General features: G+C 36.9%; 3 protein-coding genes across 7 annotated transcripts; 1 reads left to right on the top strand and 2 right to left on the bottom strand.

The window, feature by feature from the left end:
* Positions 1-238: 238 nt before the first annotated feature.
* abcg4a (ATP binding cassette subfamily G member 4a) lies at positions 239-16,123 on the bottom strand. Of its 2 annotated transcripts, none has more exons than XM_089016729.1 (17): positions 16,026-16,123; positions 14,638-15,081; positions 14,476-14,560; positions 12,440-12,666; positions 9,575-9,692; positions 8,603-8,735; positions 8,474-8,524; positions 8,248-8,393; positions 8,052-8,175; positions 6,079-6,193; positions 5,857-5,996; positions 5,548-5,646; positions 4,215-4,383; positions 4,028-4,128; positions 3,284-3,442; positions 1,496-1,614; positions 239-1,406 (listed from the first exon to the last, which is right to left on the bottom strand). In XM_089016729.1, the coding sequence occupies exons 4-17, from the start codon at positions 12,663-12,665 to the stop codon at positions 1,181-1,183; spliced, it is 1,926 nt and encodes a 641-aa protein (XP_088872855.1). In that variant the 5' UTR covers position 12,666; positions 14,476-14,560; positions 14,638-15,081; positions 16,026-16,123; the 3' UTR covers positions 239-1,180. The 2 variants fall into 2 exon arrangements, with proteins under 2 accessions (XP_088872855.1, XP_088872856.1); XM_089016730.1 differs by lacking the exon at positions 16,026-16,123 and adding an exon at positions 15,300-15,457.
* A 1,752-nt stretch (positions 16,124-17,875) lies between these two features.
* On the top strand, positions 17,876-20,894 carry LOC148886597 (cobalamin binding intrinsic factor-like). Of its 2 annotated transcripts, none has more exons than XM_089017217.1 (4): positions 17,876-18,031; positions 19,511-19,662; positions 19,734-19,867; positions 20,616-20,894. In XM_089017217.1, the coding sequence occupies exons 1-4, from the start codon at positions 17,957-17,959 to the stop codon at positions 20,723-20,725; spliced, it is 471 nt and encodes a 156-aa protein (XP_088873343.1). In that variant the 5' UTR covers positions 17,876-17,956; the 3' UTR covers positions 20,726-20,894. The 2 variants fall into 2 exon arrangements, with proteins under 2 accessions (XP_088873343.1, XP_088873344.1); XM_089017218.1 differs by having other exon boundaries at positions 17,920-18,032; positions 19,521-19,662.
* Positions 20,752-24,578, bottom strand: LOC148886598 (C4b-binding protein). 3 transcript variants are annotated; one of them, XM_089017216.1, is made up of 5 exons: positions 24,332-24,578; positions 23,571-23,738; positions 22,822-22,989; positions 22,629-22,751; positions 20,752-21,336 (listed from the first exon to the last, which is right to left on the bottom strand). In XM_089017216.1, exons 1-5 carry the CDS (start codon positions 24,426-24,428, stop codon positions 21,323-21,325), a joined length of 570 nt encoding a protein of 189 aa, XP_088873342.1. In that variant the 5' UTR covers positions 24,429-24,578; the 3' UTR covers positions 20,752-21,322. The 3 variants fall into 3 exon arrangements, with proteins under 3 accessions (XP_088873342.1, XP_088873341.1, XP_088873340.1); XM_089017215.1 differs by having other exon boundaries at positions 22,551-22,751; positions 23,571-23,735; positions 24,332-24,574; XM_089017214.1 differs by having other exon boundaries at positions 22,551-22,751; positions 24,332-24,572.
* Between the last annotated feature and the right edge of the window lie 63 nt (positions 24,579-24,641).

A 24,641-nucleotide genomic window follows, 5' to 3' on the forward strand; every position in this document is an offset into this window, starting at 1 on the left:
TGAAATATATAATAATAATAATAATAATAATAATAATAACAATAATAATTAATTTCATTCCTTTCATCACTTTGCTACTGTGAAATGTAAATTTCTCCAATGCGAGACTAATAAAGGCAAATCCAATAATAATAATAATAATAATAATAATAATAATAATAATAATAATAATAATAATACGTTTCATTTATAAGCGCCTTTCAAAATTCTAAAGGTCACTTTACAGTCACAGAAAAAGGTTTTCTGTGGGTGAGCAGTGGCAGCCACATGCGCCGGCGTTCACTCTACCCGAAAGTAACTCAAATAGAAAATAAATAGTGCTGAAGAATGAATGACTCTCTTTGTCTTTGTGTTGTCATATTATTTATTTAGTTTTTTTGTTTTTTTTTACTTCCGAGTTGAGTGAACACTGGCGCGTGTGGCTGCCGCTGCTCACCCACAGAAAAGATATCCTGTGACTGTAAAGTGTCCTTCAGAGTTTTGAAAGGCGCTTATAAATGAAATGTATTATTATTATTATTATTAAAGGGCTAATAGCTAGCTAGCTAGCCAGCTAGATAGCAAATAGAGAGCTAGCTAGCAGCTAGATAGCCAATAGAGATTGAGCTAGCTAGCTACATAGCTAGCCAGCTAGATAGCAAATAGAGAACTTATGTTTATATAATTATCCATCCATCCATTTTCCATAGCGCTTATTCCTCACTAAGGTCGCGGGGCGGTGCAGGAGCCTATCCCAGCTGTCTTCGGGCACGAGGTGGGGGACACCCTGAATTGGTTGCCAGCCAATCGCAGAGCACACAAAGGCAAACAACAGTCACTCAAAAGGGTCTACTTTTTCCCTGGAACTGGAAATACGGGCCAGCGTTTCACATTCAGACACCGATCACCAGATTTCTGAGAAGTGGGCGGGGAAAAGTACGAAATGGGCCCGCCCCCCTTGAAAACAAGCATTCAAGTGCATTCCAGATCCTTAGTTGAATTAAGCATGCTTTCTGTAGCTTTCCTCGTGGATCATATTGAAAGATGATCAGTTTTTTTCAGGCTGTGATGATAACCATAGAAGGAATCTAAGCAGCCCGGAAGGGGAGGGGGCGGAGCCGGAAGGGGGCGGGGCAATTTATAGCAGGAAGTGGACCCAGGAAAAGGTTGGTGATTATCAAAGGGAGTTAGTTGATCGCCCTCAACGCTCCGATTTGACTTTGTAGCGTAAAACGAAGTAAGTGGCCAGTCTGAGAATGAAGAAGAAAACCCCCAATACCATAAAGTCTACGTAGAGCTTCGCATCTTCCACGTCGAGAAGTTGCAGGACCTCTTCCGGTTTTTGGAATTTACACACCAGGCCCGGGCATTCGAGTTCAGTGCGGTTCATCCCGTAGATGGAGAGGATGACTCCTTCGAAGCCATACCTGGAAGTGGGAAAACGGAATGAGTATACAGTGTGTCTTGGATGTTCAATAATTGGAACATCAGCAATGGTGAAGATATAAGAGCATACCGGACGTAGGATACGTAGGAGCTCCATTGCAGGTATTTGGGAATGGTGTCAAAATTGACAAAGAAGCCAGAGAACAGGAGAACAGGGATGGCAGTGACTGGACCGACGAATGTTGCTACCTGTTACAAACAAGAAAAAAAAATGATGTGGCTCTCTGTGACTTTAAAAAATAAATAACAAATCTTTCATTTTTAAAATATTTGACATTTTTGAAAATATTTAGGTACTCTTAACTCATTAACTGTGCAAAAATGTATCCATTCCGGTGCCAGGGTTTTTGTCATTGTCACTCGAATTCAAAGACTCACATAATATTGCGTTTTAGAACTATATAGGCGTTCAATGCAGCATAAAAAAAACAAAGATTTTTTTTTTCCATCACAAAAAAAAAGTTAATTCCTAAATGATATGGGTCTGGAGTTATATGAGCTTGAAATAAGGGCAGTTGTCCAAAATGCAATGCAATACATGTATATTGGTTTATATAGCGCTTTAACAATAGCTGAAGCTGGAGCAAAGCGCTAAAATGGAAAGAAATGGGGAAAAATGGGGAAAAAAGTGTTAATTCCTAAATGATATGGGCCTGGAGTTATATGAGCTTGAAATAAGGGTGGTTGTCCAAAATACAATGCAATACATGTATATTGGTTTATATAGCGCTTTAACAATAGCTGAAACTGGAACAAAGCGCTAAAATAGAAAAAAATGGGAAAAAAATGGGAAAAAAAAAGAGTTAATTCCTAAATGATATGGGTCTGGAGTTATATAAGCTTGAAATAAGGGTGGCTGTCCAAAATACAATGCAATACAATACATATTGGTTTATATAGTGCTTTATCAATAGCTGAAGCTGGAACAAAGCGCTAAAATGGAAAAAAATGGGGAAAAAAATGTGGAAAAAAGAGTTAATTCCTAAATGATATGGGTCTGGAGTTATATAAGCTTGAAATAAGGGTGGCTGTCCAAAATACAATGCAATACAATACATATTGGTTTATATAGCGCTTTAACAATAGCTGAAGCTGGAACAAAGCGCTAAAATAGAAAAAAATGGGGGAAAAAAGAGTTAATTCCTAAATGATATGGGCCTGGAGTTATATAAGCTTGAAATAAGGGTGGCTGTCCAAAATACAATGCAATACAATACATATTGGTTTATATAGTGCTTTATCAATAGCTGAAGCTGGAACAAAGCGCTAAAATAGAAAAAAATGGGAAAAAAATGGGGAAAAAAAGAGTTAATTCCTAAATGATATGGGTCTGGAGTTATATAAGCTTGAAATAAGGGTGGCCGTCCAAAATACAATGCAATACATATTGGTTTATATAGCGCTTTAACAATAGCTGAAGCTGGAACAAAGCGCTAAAATAGAAAAAAATGGGGAAAAAAAGAGAAAAAAAGTTAATTCCTAAATTATATGGGTTTGGAGTTATATGATCTTGAAATGAGGGTGTTTGTTCAAAATACAATGCAATACATGTATATTGGTTTATATAGCGCTTTAACAATAGCTGAAGCTGGAACAAAGCCCTAACATGTAAAAAAAGGGAAATGCTGCCCCCTTGTGGAAAAGAAAGAAAACAATGCCAGCGGCCATGGCCAGCGCTTCATCGGCACCCTAGCATGAAAAACCAAAACCCGAACAAATTTGGGAATGGCGCTCTATGTCATATTTTTAATTCCTGAATAAATTGATGAATGGCAGTGACTAAGTTAACACAAAAGTTTTTGGTGTTTTTTTTTTTTTTTTGGGGGGGGGGGGCGGATGGGGTTTGTCTTGTCTTTACCTGCAGGGACGTGGACGCGGCGCCAATCAGCAGCCCCAGCGATTGGGCTACCAGGGCCGTGGACGTGGACAAGGCCATGAAGAGAACATAGCGTCCAGCCTCCGGAGGCTGTTCCGTCATCCAGTATACGATACTGCAGTACATGATTGGACAAATCACCTGAGGGGGGGGAGGTGTTTGGGGGAGCACATTGTTATTGTTGTGGTCATATCACCACGTGCGTGTCAATGCTATATATATATATATATATATATATATATATATATATATATATATATATATATATACAGTAAAGTCTCGTTATATCGATATTCAAGGGAGTCCGAAAAAATATCGATATAACCGGGACTATCGATATATCCGATATCGATATAACGAGACTTTACTGTATATATATATATATATATATATATATATATATATATATATATATATATATACATACATACATGCATATATATATATATATACACATATATATACACAGTAAAGTCTCGTTATATCGATATCGGATATATCGATAGTCCCGGTTATATCGATACTATTTCTATGCACGCACGGAGAAAATTACATGCAAACAGGGTCGGATATATCGATAGTCCCGGTTATATCGATATTTTTTCGGACTCCCTTGAATATCGATATAACGAGACTTTATTGTGTATATATATATATATTACATTACATTACTTTCAACCTGACATGGGAAAGTTACTATCGAGTATGAAATCGATGCAACATTACCTGAAATGGTACGTCGGCCATTGTTTTCGCCAAATAGTAGGCCTTTAGGCTGTACCAATAGTTCAGGTGTTCTCTTACAAAGACCGACATCTCCAAAGGAACTGGGGGAGTAAAACATCACCCAGTGATTTTCCGTTCCTGACCTTGTGAGTCGCTTTTCGCAGGCCACCGGGGCGAAATATCTTACAGGTTAGAACGGTGGGCATGAGGGCGGCAAACATGAGGAAGAGCATGGAGAAGAAGAGAAAACCCGTGTTGTTGAAGACTTTACTGGCGTCGTTTCCGATTTTCAGATAGAGCAGACCAATCAGCACTCCGATACACAGGTGGGACATCACTCGGAGGTGGGTCAGCACCTACCAAACATCACAGTGCTTTTTTGAAATCGTTTTTAATCATTTCATCGATTGTAATAGTTTTTAACTCATTCACTGCCAGATGACGTGCAAAAATGTGCCGACTCCAGTGCCAGGGTTTTTGTCATTCTCACCCAAATTGCAGGACCCACAGAATATTGAGTTTTAGGAATCCATAAACATTCAATGAAGCGTAAGAAACCTGAGGAATTTAATTATTTTATTTTTTTAATTAATTATATATATATATATCTTCTTTCATCAGGAAAACATAGTTAATTCCTAAGTTATCTGGGTCTGGAGTTATCTGAGCTCGAAATGGGGGCAGCTGTACAAAATACAATGCACACATATTGGTTTATATATATATATATATATATATTTGTCATTGTCACTCAAATTGCAGGACCCACAGAATATTGACTACATACACATTCAATGCAGCGTAAGAAACGTTATACACTCGTCTTTCATCAGAAAAAAATAGTTAATTCCTAAGTTATCTGGGTCTGGAGTTATCGGAGCTTGAAATGGGGGCAGCTGTACAAAATACAATACATACATATTGGTTTAAAGATATATCTTCTTTCATTAAAAAAATAGTTTATTCCTAAGTTATCTAGGTCTGGAGTTATCTGAGCTTGAAATGGGGGTGGCTGTACAAATTACAATGCAATACATATATATTGGTTTAAAATATCTCTTCTTTCATTCAAAAAAATAGTTAATTCCTAAGTTATCTGGGTCTGGAGTTATCTGAGCTTGAAATGGGGGTGGCTGTCCAAAATACAATGCAATACATCGCGCTTTAACAACAGCTAAAGCTGGAACAAAGCGCTAACATGGACAAAAGGCAAATGATGCCCACTCGTGGAAGGTAAAAATATTTCCAGAGGTCTGACCAGTGCTTTATTGGCACTCCCACAAGAAAACAAAAACAATTGACCAATTGCTTACATGGTTATAGAGTTATCTGCATTGAAAGTGGGGGCGGCTGTATAAAAGGTAAATGCTGCCTCCTCTTGGAAGGGGAAAAACATTGCCAAAGGTCTGACCAGCACTTTATCAGCACCCAAGCATGAAAAAAAAAAAAACCTGAACAAATTCGGGAATGGCGCTCCACATCACAATTTTCAATTCCCGAATACATTCGTGAAATTTTACCGTGTCCCTGCAGATTGTGATGAAGGTTCTTTTGAAGAGGATGCAGAACTGGGTGAAGGTACTGGTGGCAAAACTGTGTTTCTCAAGGGTTCCCGTGTCCTGGGAAGGAAGCAACGTATCAAAAACAATCCATTTCCCAGATGGTTTGCAAATAAGCATACTACTACTACTACTCTTTTATGTAACCTGATAACTTGGTAGGAGGGTTAAAAAGAATGTGAAAGATATTTTATGTCAAATTTGTCAAAATGTAATTTCCACCATATTGAATTTCTATCATCATGCACTCGACTGGTCCAAATGGCTCACACTGTGGCACTGAGACGGACAAGACGAGTCGCTCTTGTCTCTGGAATTCTTCTTGCCCTCCTCGGAGCAGAGTCCACCCTGGACCGCCTCAAAGAGCACCGGGTTCAAGTCACCGTACTCTCCTGACGCCACCTCGATGACTAGAAGGGAGGCGGGGATGAATAAGCGCGTTGATTGAAAAGCCTCGAAAGACGACGGGGGAGAGACTCGGCCGGCACTCACTGAAATCGGCAGGATTGTGATATGTCGGGCAGTGGAGGCCAAGGTTCTTTAGATAAGGGATGAGGTAAGGGACCGTGCCCTTGTAGATGCATTGACCTTGACTGAGGATGTACAACTAGAAGATAAAAAACAAGGGATTTTAGACTTGGGGGAGCGGATCCACACTCAAAGGGGATCACTCCAATGTAATATTAAAAAATGAGAGATAGAATTACCGCAGGTAAGATTATAAGTAGACGTAAATAATTATGTATTATTATTATTATTATTACTGTTATTATGAGTGTTATTATTATGATTATTATTACTAGTTATTTTATTATTTTTTTATTATTAGTTTTATTAGTGTTATTATCATTTGGTATTATTACTAGTGTTATTATTTGTATTACTACTGTAATACTACTACTACTACTAATAATAATGATAATAATAATAATAATAATAATAATAATAATACATTATTATTATTATTATTATATTAATAAATTATTATTATATAATAATAATACATAATAATAATAATAATAATAATAATAATAATACATTATTATTATTATTATATTAATAAATTATTATTATATAATAATAATACATTATTATTATTATTATTATTATTATTATTATTATTATTATTATTATCATTATTATTAGTAGTAGTAGTAGTATTACAGTAGTAATACAAATAATAACACTAGTAATAATACCAAATGATAATAACACTAATATATATTAATAATAATAATAATAATAATACATTATTATTATTATAATATTAATAAATTATTATTATATAATAATAATACATTATTATTATTATTTTTATTATTATTATCATTATTATTAGTAGTAGTAGTAGTATTACAGTAGTAATACAAATAATAACACTAGTAATAATACCAAATGATAATAACACTAATAAAACTAATAATAAAAAAATAATAAAATAACTAGTAATAATAATCATAATAATAATAACACTCATAATAACAGTAATAATAATAATAATAATAATAATAATACATAATTATTTACGTCTAGTTATAATCTTACCGGCGGTAATTCTATCTCTCATTTTTTAATATTACATTGGAGTGATCCCCTTTATATTAATAATAATAATAATAATAATAATAATGTATTATTATTATTATTATCATTATTATGACCTTGAGAGTTTTGAAATGTGTTCATAAATGAAATGTATTATTATTATTATTATTATTATTATTATTAATAATAATAATAATTATATATTATAATTTCTCCAATGTGAGACGAATACAGGCATATCCAATCCAATCCAATCCAATCCAATTATCAGTTTATTATTTTGTATATTGGTATTATTTGTTTTATTATTACTATTTGTTTTGCACTGATTTTTCCTCTTCATATTATTATTATTATTATTATTATCATTATTATTATTATTATTATTATTATTATTGCTATATTTGTTATTATTGGTGTTATTAATAATTGTATGATTTTTATTATTACTATTATTATTATATTATTAATAGTAGTCATTTTATTAGTGTTATTGTTAGTGTGTTAGTGTAATTATTAAATTCGTTTTTAACAGTTTTATTCGTACTATTATTTGCTTGTTCTGCTTCTTCGTACTTTTATTTTGATTAGTATTACTAGTTTTATTAATTTAATTATTGTTATTATTAATAGTTCTATTATTTTGACGACTGCTATTATTATTTATTGTATTATTTGTATTAGTTTTATTATTATTATTATTATTGGTTTTATTATTTATTATTATTATTTGTTTTCTTCTTATTATTATTATTATCATCAATGTTATTATTATTATGATTAATGTTATCATTATTAGCATGATTAAAATTTTTTATCTATTTTATAAAACAAGATCCCCGAGCGACAACACCTCCCCGCTCCAACTTTATCTCCGCACCGGCTAATAGAAAGAAAGCAGCGCAGGCAACTGGGCTTACCTTATCAAACATCTCAAAGAGCTTGGCACTCGGCTGATGAATGGTACAGATGATCGTCCGCCCCCCCAGAGCCAACGACTTCATGAGGGAGACCACCTGGAAGCACGACGCGCTATCCAGGCCGCTAGATGGGACACGTAAAAAAAATTAGCAATCGCGCGGAGATGACGCAAAAACAACAAGGCGACGCCGTAACCTGGTGGGCTCGTCGAAGAACATGACGGGAGGGTTGTTGACGAGCTCGAGGGCGATGGCGAGTCTTTTGCACTGACCCCCCGAAAGAGAGTTGGTCCGCGTGGGAGCGCAGTCCAAAAGTCCCAAAGCGGTCAGAATCTCATGCACCTGAAACAAAAACGACATGCTAACCGTCACGCGGACACCCGATTCGCCGTCAAAAGCGGAATCCTTTCGCTTGGACTCACCAGTTCCTTTTTGACTTGCATGCTCTCGTTGAGTTTCAGATTGGCCGACACCTAAACCATAGAGAAAACAACAACATTGAGACAACAAACAACAACAATGTCCAAAAAATGTCCCCAAAATGGACTCACCATCATGGCCTCCCGAGTGGTCAAATGCGGCAGCAGCATGTCGTCCTGCATGATGTAGCAAGACATCTTCCGGAAGGTCCGCAAATCCCTCGGGCGACCGTTCACCAAGATTTGACCCTTCATGCCCGTCTCCCTGCACCCCCAAACACAAACGATGAGCAACAGTTGTGGAAGCTCTTAGTTGTCCAAGAGTGGTCCATCGATGAAAAGGATTCTTCAGCCGTCATCTGTACTTTGAAGGTGTTGGATGTTTCGCTCCTCATCCGAAAAAAAAAAAAAAAAAAATATATATATATATATATATATATATATATATATATATATCACCCGAAAAGCTTCGTCAGCGAACTAAAATTGTGCTGGTAGCTCTGGCCCTATATATATATATATAGGGGTATGTATATATATATATATATATATATATATATATATATATATATATATATATATATATATATATATATATATATATATATATATATATATATATATATATAGGGACAGAGCTACCAACACAATTTTAGTTCGCTGATGAAGCTTTTCGGATGATATTTATACCCCTATATATAGGGCCAGGGCTACCAGCACAATTTTAGTTCGCTGACTAAGCTTTTTGGATGAGGAGCGAAATCCCCGACACCTTCAAAGAAGTACAGAGTAGTATATAGGGGTATATATATATATATATATATATATATATATATATATATATATATATATATATATATATATATATATATGGACAGAGCTACCAGCACAATTTTAGTTCGCTGACGAAGCTTTTCGGGTGATATATATATACCCCTATATATAAGGCCAGAGCTACCAGCACAATTTTAGTTCGCTGACAGAGCTTTTCATATGAGGAGCGAAACGTTCGACACCTTCAAAGAAGTACAGATGACAGCTAAAAAATCCTTTTCATCGATGAGCAACAGTGCCGACGTCACTCTTGTTAACATATTTCCTCACCTGTATCCCGCCAAGATATTCATCAAGGTGGACTTCCCAGCTCCGGAGGGTCCCATGATTCCAATCAGCTCCCTGCTGTTAAAACTTCCGGATAGACACTTGAGGAGAGCTTTGTAGCCTGAAGAAGAGGAATTTCAGATTATTCAATAATTTCTCAGCAAATTGATTGACAGGTCAGAACATTTTGCGGCGTTAATCAAGGTAGCAGCAAAAATAAAATAACATTAAAACTAATAATTTTCATACTCTCCCAATTCTTCCACAAGCCACCCAGTGGTGGGTCATCAGGGCCTGCCAGGCCTTCTCTGCTGGCCTAAAATATCTGAATCACTGACTAATGTTATCTGAGCTTGAAATGGGGGGGGGTGTTCAAAATACAATGCAATACATACATTTTGGTTTATATATCGCGTCTTTCATCAGAAAAGAAAGAGTTAATTCTTAAATTATATGGGTCTGGAGTTATATGAGCTCGAAATGAGGACGTCTGTCCAAAATACAATGCAATATATAAATTTTGGTTTATGTATCTCTTTTTTCATCCAAAAAAAAGTTAATTCCTAAATTATATGGGTCTGGAGTTATATGAGCTTGAAATGAGGGTGTTTGTACAAAATACAATGCAATAACATACATATTGGTTTATATATCTCTTATTTCATCAGAAAAAAAAGAGTTAATTCCTAAATTATATGGGTCTGGAGTTATATGAGCGTGAAATGGGGGCCGCTGTGAAATGATGGTGTCTGTACAAAATACAATGCAATAACATACATATTGCTTCATATAGCGCTTTAACAACAGCTGCAGCTAGAACAAAGCGCTAACATGGAAAAAAGGGAAACGCTGCCCTCTTGCCAGAGGCCATGGTCAGCGCATTATCGGCACCCAAGCATGAAAAAAAAACAAACCCGAACAAATTTGGGAATAGCGCTCTATGACATATTTTCAATTCCCGAATAAATGGCAGTGAATGAGTTAATGACAGTTTTTCTACCGAGTTTCTTCAAGTCACATGTTATTTCCTGGCTAATGTTACCCTCTAGTGGACGTGTAGTAAATCGCACCACATTTGCAGCTGTGGATTGATTCAGACGTAGCACTACTGAAGGCTTATGAGTGACATGCACGGCCCGCCACTGGTGTTACCCCCCCCCCAAGGTCAAAGGTCATTTTTAATATGAAATCAGGTTGTATCAACGTTTTGAGCTAAAAAAAAAAGTACTAAATGACTACAAGTCAGAAAATGTGTCGCTAATGGCTGGCCGCCAGCTAGCGCATAAATTTGAACTATTTTACCGCCAGGCCGTTAAAGGAGAGAAAACGCTGCATTAATCCCCCGAGCAGGATGATGATCATCCATTGCCCTTCCCGCGTACGGCCCATTGGCCACGCGACGAGCTCGAGACATCTCTTTTGTGCTCCCGCGTAGCAACCTCCGGTCTCTGATTCAGTGGCCATATTTACGGACAGGATTTGATGGCTTATTTTGAAAAATGTTGCTTGTGGTTGGAACAAAACAAAGCACTTTTTTGTGAGTTGATGAGCTCATAGAGACAACATAAGCACATTTTTTAGGACAGCAAGACAGATTTGATGAGCCAAGGGAAGAAAAAACAACATTGACTTCTGCTCGGACCTTTCTGTCTAATCAGCACCGCCTAATAAATACTCAATATTGCACTTAGACTTAAGAGTCTTGATTGTAATACAATGTCATCGAACACACCCGCCTTATCAAAACTACATAAAATGTAAACATCAAGATCAGAGCGGGTAGATTTGTGGGTAAGTCACGATGACCTTGCTTTGGATTGGACATCATTTCATCATGATGAAGGGCGGCACGATTCAATGCTTCGATCAATCATGTGTGACTCATCGGCAACACAAGGAAAGAACGATGTAAACAGCGACGCGGCGCGTCAATTATTTACTACGGCTGAAAGACAAAAGAAAGTGCGGACGCCAAGGAGAGAATTAATAAAAAAGATATTTTTCTTCCAATTAACTCATTCACTGCCAGATAATAATAATCATCATCATCATCATAATCATAATAAGCATAATCATAATAATCATAACTATAATAATAATAATAATACATTTCAGTCACAGGATATTTTTTCTGAGGGTGAGCGGCGATAGCCACACGCGCCAGCGTTCACTCAACCCGGACGTAACATAAAGTAAAATAATAATAATAATAATAATAATAATAATAATAATAACAAATAATATAACACAAAGACACAGAGAATCATTCATTCTTCAGCACTTTCTGTAATGTGTCCACTACCGTGCCAGGGTTTTTGTCATTGTCACTTGAATTCCAGGAGCGGCAGAATATTGAGTTTAAGACTATATAAATATTCAATTCACTGTTAGAAACCTTAAACTCTCTTATTTCATCATAAAAATAATAGTTAATTCCTAAGTTATATGGAGTTATCTGAGCTTGAATACTAAAATACGATGCAATGCATACATATCGCAATTTAACGTTGATAACATAACATTTAACGAGAACCTATATAAAATTGCATTTTCTGTGTAGCTCTCTCTCTTGTTTCTATTTATAATTGTATTCTATGTGTGATTGTATTTTATTTATTATAGTACCTATGCTTGTCTGTGACTGTAAAGTGGGGAAAAAGGGGAAATGCTGCCCCTTGTGGAAGGGAAAAAAAAAACCTCACCAGAGGTCTGGCCAGCACTTTATCTGCACCCAAGCATGAAAAAACAAAACCCGAACAAATTCGGGAATGGCGCTCTACGTCATATTCTCTATTCCCGAATAAATTTGTGAATGGCAGTGAATGAGTTAACATCAGTCATGTTGGTTTCCAGATAGATGCAACCTACCTCTCCGTCTCCACCAGGGACCTTCGCGAATGGTGTAAGACAACTCATTAAACTCCAAATCCACAGCGGAGCGACGTGGGAGGTGGGTGAATCGCTGGGCCTCGGTGATATGATTTTCCACTTTCTTTAGGTGGGTGAGCAGGGGCGCTTCCGGGGGTGCCCCGCTGTGAAGTTTGGTCTCCTCCATGGGGATGCTGACGGAGACCCCGTCCGTCTTTTCAGCCATACTGAAACGGGGGAAAAAATGGTGCACAGACTATTTAGCTCGCCCGTCGCCGTGTCGGCTGCAATTCAGTCAAAATGAAAATTTACAAATCACATTGAGCCGAAAATTTGAATGAAAAAAGGCCCTTCCCACCGCTTGTAATAACGCATTATTTATGTATTTATTTATTATAAAGAAACACAGTATTTATTTATTTATTAAAAATAAATAAATGATGTATTTATTTATCATGAATAAAAAAACTTTATTATTATTTATAAATAAATAAATAAAGTACTTATCATATATAAGTACACTATTCATTTATTTGTAAAGTAATTATTTATGATAAATAAAAATATATATTTATTATTAATGAATATTTTTTATTTATAAATAAGTTTTTTATTTATGTATTTTAAAAAGTATTCATTTGTCATATATAAGTAAATTATTTCTTCATTTATAAAAAAATATTTATTTTAAACAAACTATTCATTATAAATTACTAAATTATGTATTTATAAATAAATCATTTATTTATTTTATAACTTATTTATCATATATAAGTACATTATTTATTTATAAATACGTTTGTATTATTTGATATATATATATATATATATATATATATATATATATATATATATATATATATATATATATATATATATATATATATATATATATATATACACACATATTTATTATTTTTTATTCAGTAAATAAACTATTTTATTAAGTAAATAAACTATTTATTATAAATTATTAAATTATTTGATTATTAATTATTAAATTATATAAATTATGTATTTTATAAATTATTGTAAAATTATGTATTTTATAAATTATTGCTTTATCATATATAATATTTATTTATAAATAAGCGGTTTATGTATTTCACACCGTATTTATATATTTATTAATTAATTAATTTATTTGAACAGGTACCCGGCGTCAAACAGTACGAGAAGAAAAGTGTGGTGCTTTTCATACTTCCCGAAAGACCACGCCATTGACCGAACCTGCTCATTCCGACGACCGGCGTGCACAAACGTACACTGCAGCCAATCCCGTCTCGCGCGAGACGGAGTAAAACACGCTCACATGAAGAACCTTGACCGTGGCTTTTTTTTTTTTTTTATTGATCACCATGCCATTAGTGAATTTCCATTACCAGGCTGCATATAGGCCCTGTAAAACTGACTTTAATGGCTTCTTACTCAGATGAAGGCGCCCCTGCCTCTTATGTCATGTGTGGCATCCACAACCGGGACATGTGAGCACATGTTAGCGAGTAAAAGTTCACTATATGGGTGCTTTTGGCTTATGACTCAATATCAATGCATCATTTTTTTGATAGTGTTGATTTTAGCATGCGAGTTGGAGCCAATCCCAGCTGACTTGACAAGAGGCGGAGTACACCATGGACTGGTTGCCAGTCACTTGACAAATCATTCTAGTAGGCAATTACAGTTATGGACAATTTCAATCAATAAGGAAATGTGTTATGGGGATGTGGGAGAGTATCACAATAGCACAGGAAGAACATGCAAACTCCAGACAGGAAGGCCTAAACTGGGATTATAACCTCAGTTTTAAAAACTGATGCAGATACTTGCTTATAATCACCATCTACCATATTACCCCTTGGTGAATTATTATTTTTAATAAGCTGTTCTGCGTAAAGAAAAATTAGCAAGCATGAGCTACAAATTGACAAGAATCAAAATGCTCTTAAAAATCTAACAAGGAGAAAAAGCTCATTTCGAACATTTAGACATTCCTTCACATTGCTGCATCCCACACACACACACACGGTTGCACTTACTTGTTGTTGTGGGCCGTAAACACCAAGCGTGACGCCCGTGTTCCCTCCCCGGGTGGGATAGCAACAGTCCACAGGAGATCTTGATCTTTTCAGGAAAACAAAAAAAAAAATCACCACAAAAATCCCAGTACGTACATCAGAAACACCAAGAAATAGTCCCACCCGGTGCGTTGATGTCGAATCCAGGTCAAAAACAATCCAGTTGCTTTGCGTGGGTATAACGAAAACGGCTGTTTCTCGTCAAAAGACCTCCAGGGGTGCGGCAGCCGCTCGTGGTGTCATCATCATCCCGCATCCTCTTCGCAGGCGACTCCTGAGATTAAAATCATGTCCGGTGTCGAACCGTGACTGCAGTTCGCCATCAGATAACCGCCGTTTTATCTTTAGATGTATCCATCCGCTTCGAGCTCGCGTCCCCAAATTTTCATTCGATATTTTGAGATGGAGGATGAGGACGAGATGATTCGTTGATTAGCTTCCGGCTAAGGAGGGGGGGGGGGGGTACGGGAATGGAACTCAAATGCTGCAACTGGAACTCGACGTGCGGACGTCCGACGTTCAGGTCGGTCAGGTTGTGAGGGGTGCGCACGCCGGTTTGCTTTGCGACTGCGCAGAGAAGAAAAATAAGTAGTAGAAAATAAATAATATCAATATTAATAATGTTGAGGATAATATCGATAATACTAGCGATAATAACGTCGATAAAAATAATAATATCGAGCACTTCCTTGCTTTTTCAATTAATAATATTCAATTATACTGACGAACTATTACAACATAATTGATTAACAACCAAGTCGATTCTTCTTTTTTTTGTCACTCACTTCGAACGATGAATTTTATCCCTCCGCCGAATCAAAACCCTCGCTCAGCGTTTGGCTATTTTAAAACCATGAGGTACGTATGTAACACACGAGGAGATTTGCGTTTCTCCACTGTCTCTTGAACGGCCCGCACCTGCGCAGCGGCCCGTTGCTGATGCTGCAGTGGCAGTTTTATTTTCGATAAATCAAACCAGGGGGAGGGTTACTAGCGTTCAACATGTCTGACATCATCCCAAAGGGGGTGCGGGGGGGGCATCAATATCTTATTATTATTATTTTTTTAGCCAATCACATCTGTCTCCTGTTCACCGCCGGTTAACGGGAGCCCTTGAGAGTCATCTCATCAGAGTCATTTTACGGGTGTCAAACTCAAGGCCCCGGGGTCAAATCTGGTCACCGCATCATTTGGTGTGACCCCGTAAAGCAAATTGTAATGTCAAGATATTATCAGCTTTGTTAGTGACCAAACACTCTTATTAAGAATACGCTGAGCATAACATGAATTAATTATTTTGGGGATGGTCTTTTTAGACTAGGTCCATATTTGTCCATTTTAGGGCAAACACAGTTTTGGTGTATTAATCATTTCAAGGACAGCGGTCACAGGGTCCGGTTACAGGGTGTGTGAATGGGTCCGTGATGTTTAAGTTCACCTATAGAGCCGTGATATGAATATTAATCATCATTGAATTTGGTTTGCAATTTCCGGCGCTTTAATATACTCACATTTGAGTCTTGTCTTCATCTCCTCTTCGACATCCTCCTCAGGCGTGACATTTTTAGACAAGGTTGTCCTTTCACCTTCCCTGTGATAACCATGCTTAATTATTATTATTAGTAGTAATATTATTAATTAATTAGTATTTAAAATTATTATTATTGGTAGTATAATTTATTATTAGTAGCATTATTAATTCATTTTATTGAATTATTACTAATAGTAATTTATTATTATTTTATTAAATTTTTAAGTTATTATTATTATAATAGTAATGTATTATTTCAAATTATTAGTAATAGTCATATTTAGTATTAGTAGCAGTATTTATTTATTATTTTTAGAATTATTAATAGTAATTTATTATTATTAGCAGTATTACTTTATGAAATTTTAGAGTTATTAATAACAGTAATGTATTATTATTTAGAATTATTATTAGTAGTGTCATATTTATTATTAGTAGCAGTATTTATCATTATTTAGAATTATTATTATTATAAATAGTAATTTATTATTATCAGAAGTAGCAGTATTAATGTATTATGATTTAGCATTATTATTATTAATAGCAATGTTTTATTATTTTAAATTATTAGTAGTATTGTTTATTATTAGTAGCAGTATTAACTACTATTTAGAATTATTTTAAGAGTAATTTATTATTATCGTTATTATTAGTAGTCATTTATTATTTTACTTAATTTACTTTATTTAAAGTATCAGTATTAATTTATTATTATTTAGAATTCTTACGAATAGTTATTATTAGCTATGTTGTTATTTATTAATAATTATTATTAATTCAATCTAACACAATGATCATTATTATGATGATTATTATTACTGCCTGGTGTCAACCGTTGAGACCTTCAAGTTCCTGGGAATCACAGTCTCCCAGGACATGAAGTGGGAGGTCAACACCAACACTATCCTGAAAAAGGCCCAACAGAGAATGTACTTCCTGAGGCTGCTAAAGAAGCATGGCCTGCCACAGGAGGTGCTGCAACATTTCTACACGGCTGTCATCGAATCCATCCTGTGTTCTTCCATCACCGTTTGGTTCGGGGCCGCCACAAAAATGGACAAAATCCGACTTCAACGGACAGTTAGGACGGCGGAAAAAATCATTGGCACCGCCCTACCCACTCTCGAGGACTTGCACACTGCAAGAATCCAAACTAGGGCGCGGAAAATCCTACTGGACCCTCCGCACCCTGCCCACCACCTTTTCCAGCTACTCCCCTCAGGCAGGCGCTACCGATCCATGCGCACCAAATCCAGCAGACATTTAAACAGCTTCTTCCCCCAAGCCATTAACTCTTTAAACTCTTTCAACAGTAGCCAAAATGGAACTGTATAGTGCCACTTAGCAGTTTTTTTGACAACGATACTAGTGCAGCGTGTTCTACCGGAAACAAATTCCTTGTGTGTCCTACATACTTGGCAATAAAGATGATTCTGATTCTGATTATTATTATTATTATGAGGGAACACATTATTTCATTTAGCTAAGGCTATAAAAAAAAAAAATAAAACAGCTCCCAGTGACAGAATATAACCAATAGCAGAATATAATCATAGCATTTTTTTAATGAACTAAGTACATACAACCATTTGCTCCACTCTTATCATCTTAATCCCGATTGCATAATGACATATTTGCCCTGTGGAAATAAAGGGGTTGGCCTTTGCAACCTTTTCACCGACTAAAGCGGGGTGATCCATCATTAGGACGACAAGGAATAAGTCACTCCGCCATAAAGATTGAAAGTCAGGACTTTTAAGATACTGGGTGGTGGAAAAAAAAAACTCAACAAAGGATGTACTTACCCATCCCATGTACTTGTAAGGGCGCGTGTTTGCTGTACACGTGAGGGCCACGTAACCTGATGTATAAATACAGTCAGCGCGACAGGGAAGGGGACGATCAGGCAAGATGGCATCGACGAGAACTGTGCTTCCCTTTGTGGTCCTTCTGCTGGTTTGTATTCGGGGGTCGCTTATGATAAGAGGTGATTATATTGCATTTTTAAAAACTTTACTTGGAAGGGGACGGTGTTTATGCTTGGGTACTGTTTTCACGATGTTTGCTATAGTGGCTGTGAATTGCATTTGATCATACTAAGAGCTGTTTGTAACATGGATATTATTGTTAGAGAAAACTGGCAAGTGGAAAAAAAAATAATAATTCATGAGATAAAACAAACAACAAAAGGGTTTTTAAGCAAACTATAAATGAAAGTTTTGCGGATATAAAAGGGACGATAAGCGGCACTAAGCGATCCTAAAGGAAGAAAATTTAAACAGTTATTCCGCGATTTCAATCCACTTTGTTTTAATAATGAACTCAACACAATACTCCAGCGATAAGCTTTTTTTTGTGGAAGAACTAAAACTAATACTAAAACTAACAGATTAACTCATTCACTGCCAGACGATGTGCAAAGATGTGCCCACTCCAGTGCCAGGGTTTTTGTCATTGTCACTCAAATTGCACGACCTACAGAATATTAAGTTTTAGGACTACATAAACATTCAATACAGCGTTAGAAACATAAGACTGTCTTCTTTCATCAGACAAAAAAGGGTTAATTGCTAACTTATATGGGTCTGGAGTTATATGAGCGTGAAATGGGGGTGCATATACAAAATACAATGCAATACATACATATTGGTTTATATACATCTCTTCTTTCATTAGAAAAAAAGATGTAATTCCTAAATTATATGGGTTTTGAGTTATCTAAGCTTGAAATGGGGGCAGTTCTCCAAAATACGATGCAATACATACATATTTGTATTATATATTGCAGGACCCACAGAATATTGAATTTTAGGACTACATAAACATTCAATACAGCGTTAGAAACCTTAGACTGTCTTCTTTCATCAGAAAAAAATGGTTAATTCCTAAGTTATAGGGGTCTGGAGTTATATAAGCTTGAAATGTGCATGGGTGTCCAAAATACAATGCAATACATACATATTTGTTTATATGTATATCTCTTCTTTAATCAGAAAAAAAGGGGTTAAGTCTTAAGTCATATGGGTCTGGAGTTATCTGAGCTTGAAATGGGGGCGGCTGTACAAAATACAATGTAATACATACATATTGGTTTATATAGCGCTTTTAAAAACAGCTGAAAGGGGAAAAACATTTCCAGAGGTCTAACCACCGCTATATCGGCACCCCCTGTAAGAAAAAACAAAACCTGAACAAATTCGGGAATGCCGCTCCACGTCACATTTTTCAATTTTCGAACAAATTCGGGAATGGCAGCGAATGAGTTAAAATCTAAAAGGAAGCATTAAAAAAATAAATGCACACTAAAATCTGACAAAAACAAACAAGAATGAAACGTCATAAAAATATGAACAACTGTTTGGTTTACAATCAGTGCAAACTCGACGAGGATGAGCCAATGAAAATGTTCATACATGTACTATATTATCTTTACGTGTCTAACGATTCATTTTCCTTCACGAAACTGGCCACGGAGGAAAAGCCTCCGTTGCCATCCAACTGTCTGTGATAAACGACCTCTCCAACATGACCCCCGAGACGTATTTCACGTCCGTCCTGGACGGAGGGGTGCTACTGGGTGCTATGAGGAGAATCCAGCAAACGCACCCTGGTTTTGAGTAAGACCTCACTTGTGTATGAGTCTCCGTCTTCCGAATTGTATCGCTAACACGTCGCAACTCCAACCCAGGTTCACCGTGATAGAAGACCCAAACTACGGCTTGTTTTTGGAAAGCGTGAATGGGGTAGCCGGATCGGAGCAGGATCAAACTTTTTGGGAGATTCTGTCGGAGAACTCGGGGGAATATACGCAATTGGACGTGGGTGAGTTTCCGCATTGGGGGAGTTGAATTAACTCATTCATTGCCTATTTTCAGGTACTCCAAGATTTAGTGTGTTAATCCTTTATTTCGGAATATTATTCAGGAATTGAAAATATGACGTTGAACGCCATTCCTGATGTTGTTCGGGTTTTGGTTATTTATTTTGCGAGGGTGCTGATGAAGCGCTGGTTAGACCTCTGGCAACGTTTTTCCCTCCCACGAGGGGGCAGCGTTTGTCCATGTTAGCACTTTGTTCCAGATTCAGCTGTTGTTAAAGCGCTATATAGATCAATATGAATGTATTCTATTTTGTACATCTGCCCCCCATTTCAAGCTCAGATAACTCCACACCCATATAACTTGGGAATTATTTTATGAATGTATTCTATTTTGTACATCTGCCCCCATTTCAAGCTCAGATAACTCCAGACCCATATAACTTTTTTCATAATGAAAGAAGAGAGTGTATAAGGTTTCTTATGCTGTATTGAATGCATATGTAGTCCTAAAACTAAATATATTCTGTGGGTGCTGCAACTTGAGTGAAAATGACAAAAACCCTGGCACTGGAGTGGACACATTTGTGTCCTTAAGTTTTGAAAGGCGCTTATAAAAGTGTATTGTATGTATTTTTATTCTTATTTTTACATATCACCTGGCAATGGATGAGTTAAGTTGAAATGAGTGGTACAGTATTTTTTCCCTTCAGAATAATACTAATATTACTTGTCCTTTTTTTGTTGTTGCAGGAATTGGTTGCTACATGCCCACCGAATACGAACACATTGTGCTGAGGTTCAGCACATGGGCCAAAAAGTCGTCTTCAAAGACCTTGAAATCTTCCGAAATGAATGAGTGAAAGTGAAAATCTTTTAGATTTCATAGATGATGCAGGACAAAAAAAAACAAAAACAAAAAACAGCACCTCCTATTGGTGAACATTGGTAATGCACAAACTAACGTACCGTAAACTGACTTCTTAAATGATTCACATGTCGTGATAAATAAAGATGAACTAAATCAAACAATTGACGTCTTCAATGAAAGCCTGGAACTGCATTTTTTTGTGTTAAATATGCTCCCCCAACTCCTTCTCGTGAGCTTTAGTATCGATGCTCCTCCCTTTCGCAATGAGATTAAAGTTTCAGGTCCCTCTGGGACAGATGGACGAAGCGACGGTGTCACTAATCTACACGTTTTTCTCATGCGTGGAGGTTTAAATTGTACATACTCATGGAGACTGAAATCATAACCACTTTTTAAAAAATTGACTCTCATAACATGTCGAGGAAATCAAATATTCTCCTGGCCCGTCATGAGAGCTCAAAACAGAAAGGAAGGAAGTGATTCAATTCATATCAACCGTTACTTGTGTCGACATCCGCAGATTGGTGACATCCTAGGCGACCAATCTTCTGCTTTTCTATTCCGTGGGTGATGTCTCCTGTCATTATTTTTATCCTGTAGAGACTGAAAACATAGAAAAGAGATGGGGTTGGGGGTGGTCAAACACATATCCATTTAGGCCTGAACGATTCTGAAAAATGATTTACGATTACGACAACTGCACCCGGATTCGCTCAATATTAACAATTGTTATTTAAAAAGCAATTGTTTATTTGAAGGTACAATTTAAAGCAAGGGTGTCAAGGTCATTTTTTTACGCGGGCCACATTGTAGTTCCGGTTTCCTCTCGGGGGGCTGTTATGAATTTGGTTGAAGCCATTAGAATGTTTAGCACAAAAAAAAAGAGCGCACAAAAAATTATGAATATCTATTTTTCAAATTTGAAGTAAAAAATAATGCCTTATTGTAGTTTACATAAGACAATTTGAATATTTAGTTGGGACTTCATGAAATTTCACAAGTTTGATTTGCTTTCGCGGGCCGAATAGAATGACGTGGCAGGCCAGATTTGGCCCACGGGCCTTCACTTTAACAACGGTTATTTAAAGCCTTCAATTAATAAACCAAAATGCCTTTTATTGGAATTTAGGATGAAAGTGGAGTACCTTGAAGAAAGCCACCTTTGCAAAGGCCACACAGGAGGTCCGAACCTAAGATTCAAACCCGGAACATCTCGACTTCGTGGCAGACACATTAACTCATTCGCTGCCATTCACACATTTATTTGGGAATTGAAAATATGACAGAGCGCCATTCCCGAATTTGTTGTTGTTTTTTTTTTTTTTTTAATGCTTGGGTGCCGATAAAGCGCTGGTCAGACCTCTGGCAATGTTTTTTCACTTCCACAAGGGGGCAGCATTTGCCTTTTGTCCATGTCCGTGCTTTGTTACAGCTACAGCCGTTAAAGTGTTATGTAAATCAATATGTATTGCATTGCATTTCTGACAGCCACCCTCATTTCAAGCTCAGATAACTCCAGACCCGTATCATTTAGGAATTAACTCTTTTTTTCTGATGAAAGAATATAGTCTAAGGTTTCTTATGCTGCATTCAATGTTGATGTCGTCCGAAAACTCAATATTCTGTGAAATTTGAGTGACAATGACAAAAACCCTGGCACTGGAGTGAACACATTTTTGCACATTGTCTGGCAGTAAATAAGTTAAACACAAGGCTCACTTTTTATACTTTCTAGACAAAAGACAAATTGTAAAGTAACTGTACGAGGGAAGTATTTTGTAGTTCTGTAAGCATGTCGAAGTTCCAAAGTGACTTACGGCACGATAAAGCGCAGTCGCAGATGCAAGGGACGCATTGAGCAAAAAAACGCTTCCAGCCGGTTTCTTTCTTCTTACAATTTTGGATCTGAGTGCAACCTCGTATTGGAGGACCAGAGTAGCTTTTATAAGCGCAGGTGGTGTTACAAGTCCCGCTGAGTTCCCTCTCGCTGATTTCAATGGAGCCCTTTTTACACATTCCTACAAAATAAAAGATTTTGAGAAAGGCGGCGGAGGCCATTTTAAGACGTTAAAAGTTGTGTTTACATACTGAGGCAAGAAGGTTTTTGAGTCCATAGGCCATTAGCTTGGCATGTCCTGGTGGCGTTGCCCACCAGAAGGAAACCAGGACGACAAGAGTACTTCACTTCAGCTCCCACCCACCATGCATTTCCAGAAACTATTCCATTAAAATCCACATCTGGCTTCCCACAGTTCACTGCCAAAAAATACAACACATCTTGATTTATAATAATAATAATAATGCATTTCATTTATAAGTGCCTTTCGAAACTCTCAAGGTCACTTGAGAGTTTCACAGGATAAGTTTTTCTGTGGGTAAGCAGCGGCAGCCATACGCGCCAGCGTTCACTCAACCCGGAAGTAACTCAAATCGACAGAAAGCTAGCTAGATAGCTAATAGATAAATAGCTTGAGCTAATAGATAGCTCATAGATAGCTAGAGCTAATAGAGAGCTAATGGCTAGCTAGCGAAAGCTAGTCGTGATTATGGTATATTGACATTTATCCGCTGGGTATTTATATGGAGAATATGAATATGACTATTTTTGGCTAGTTCCTTTTGTAGAATAAACACTAGCTGTAGCTAGCTAGAGAGAAACTACTAGCTAGAGGGCTAGCATGCTAGCTAGCTAGGGAGATAGCTAGCTAGTTAGAATGCTACAGAGATAGCTAGCTAGAGAGACAGCTTATATAGCGCTTTAACAACAGTAAAATGTAAAGGTCACATATACAGAAGATTTGGACTGTTCTATAAACCCCCCCTTATTGTTACATTACCTCTGCACAGGGACTTGTAACCTAACCAGCAGCAGGTGGAGTCACCGCAGGGGTCTCGTTTGAGCTCCTGGTGGAGCGCCTTGCAACCGGAAAGACAAAGCGGTGCTGTCCCTGACCAGTAAATATCTCTCAGGAAATCTGCTGGCCCAATCCATTCTGTGTCCCCTGCTGGAAATACTTTCATTACTTTTTTTTGTTCTGTGCAAAGCTACTGCACCTATGGACTTCAGTATAAGTAAAATGATTGTAGAGTTGATGGTTTTGAAAAAAAAACACAACTTTTGAGTTCAAGCGGCGATGGGTATGTAGAACTGCCGCGGCTTGGAATTGAAGCGGATTTACGTGAGGGCGGGAGATGCGAGACAATCTGCTTTCGTCAATGGATGCTACAGCTTCGTGTTTGCTTTTAACATTTAGCATGTAGAAGACCTGCACATTTCCGCCATGACGTTTCTGATCCACTGGTGAAAAGGACGCTTTGATCCTCTCCTCCTTCATCTAGAATTGCTTCATGCAACAAAGAGCGCGCAGAAAGTGCTCAAGATTGACGACTATGTGTCTTTTGTGTTTATTATTTTGTTTTTTTTTGTTCATTTTTTACTTCAAGATGGCGCCGCAAGAGTAGCTGCCTCAATAGCAGCTCCCGTATTTTGTTTTTGCTGCTGTGAAATGTAAATGTATCCACTGTGACACAAATAAAGGCTCATCTAATCTAATCTAAAAACGAGCTTCGTCAACAATGAAACAAGGCGGCATCTTACCACTAAAGTCGACCTCTTCGATCCATTCAGACACCTGAGAAGTCGCCTTCTGAAAGGAAGTCAAAAACAGCAGCCACTGCAGTGGATTCAACCTCATGGCTTTGATGTTCCTTCGCAACGTTTCTGGTAGATCGAGGGGGAAGTCGGTCAAGTCATGACATCCAGGAAGGAGTCAATAACTTCTTGTCCTGGCACGGGGAGAGCAGAGCAAAGACGATGAGAAGAAACACATTAAGCTTCGCGTGTGGCCTAATCTTCTACGACCCAGTCAATATCGCTAACGGTCGCGTAACTGGAGGGAACTGTGGGT

This window comes from Hippocampus bargibanti, linkage group LG16, assembly GCF_051943395.1.
Source record: "Hippocampus bargibanti isolate YZ-2025 linkage group LG16, ASM5194339v1, whole genome shotgun sequence".
NCBI lineage: Eukaryota > Metazoa > Chordata > Actinopteri > Syngnathiformes > Syngnathidae > Hippocampus > Hippocampus bargibanti.

Bases quoted from the DNA above. Each gene is read 5' to 3' on its own strand.
- abcg4a (XM_089016729.1), bottom strand. From the start codon at position 12,665: ATGGCTGAAAAGACGGACGGGGTCTCCGTCAGCATCCCCATGGAGGAG. The intron at 8,736-9,574 runs GTGAGGAAATAT...TTGGGGGTGCAG, and splicing joins AATATCTTGGCGGGATACAG to GGAGACGGGCATGAAGGGTC. The intron at 4,129-4,214 runs GTAAGATATTTC...TTACTCCCCCAG, and splicing joins CATGCCCACCGTTCTAACCT to TTCCTTTGGAGATGTCGGTC.
- LOC148886597 (XM_089017217.1), top strand. From the start codon at position 17,957: ATGGCATCGACGAGAACTGTGCTTCCCTTTGTGGTCCTTCTGCTGGTT. The intron at 18,032-19,510 runs GGTGATTATATT...CTTCACGAAACT, and splicing joins GGGGGTCGCTTATGATAAGA to GGCCACGGAGGAAAAGCCTC. The intron at 19,868-20,615 runs GTGAGTTTCCGC...TTGTTGTTGCAG, and splicing joins ATATACGCAATTGGACGTGG to GAATTGGTTGCTACATGCCC.
- LOC148886598 (XM_089017214.1), bottom strand. From the start codon at position 24,428: ATGAGGTTGAATCCACTGCAGTGGCTGCTGTTTTTGACTTCCTTTCAG. The intron at 23,739-24,331 runs GTAAGATGCCGC...AAGTATTTCCAG, and splicing joins CGAAGAGGTCGACTTTAGTG to CAGGGGACACAGAATGGATT. The intron at 22,752-22,821 runs GTATGTAAACAC...TTTATTTTGTAG, and splicing joins TCAAAAACCTTCTTGCCTCA to GAATGTGTAAAAAGGGCTCC.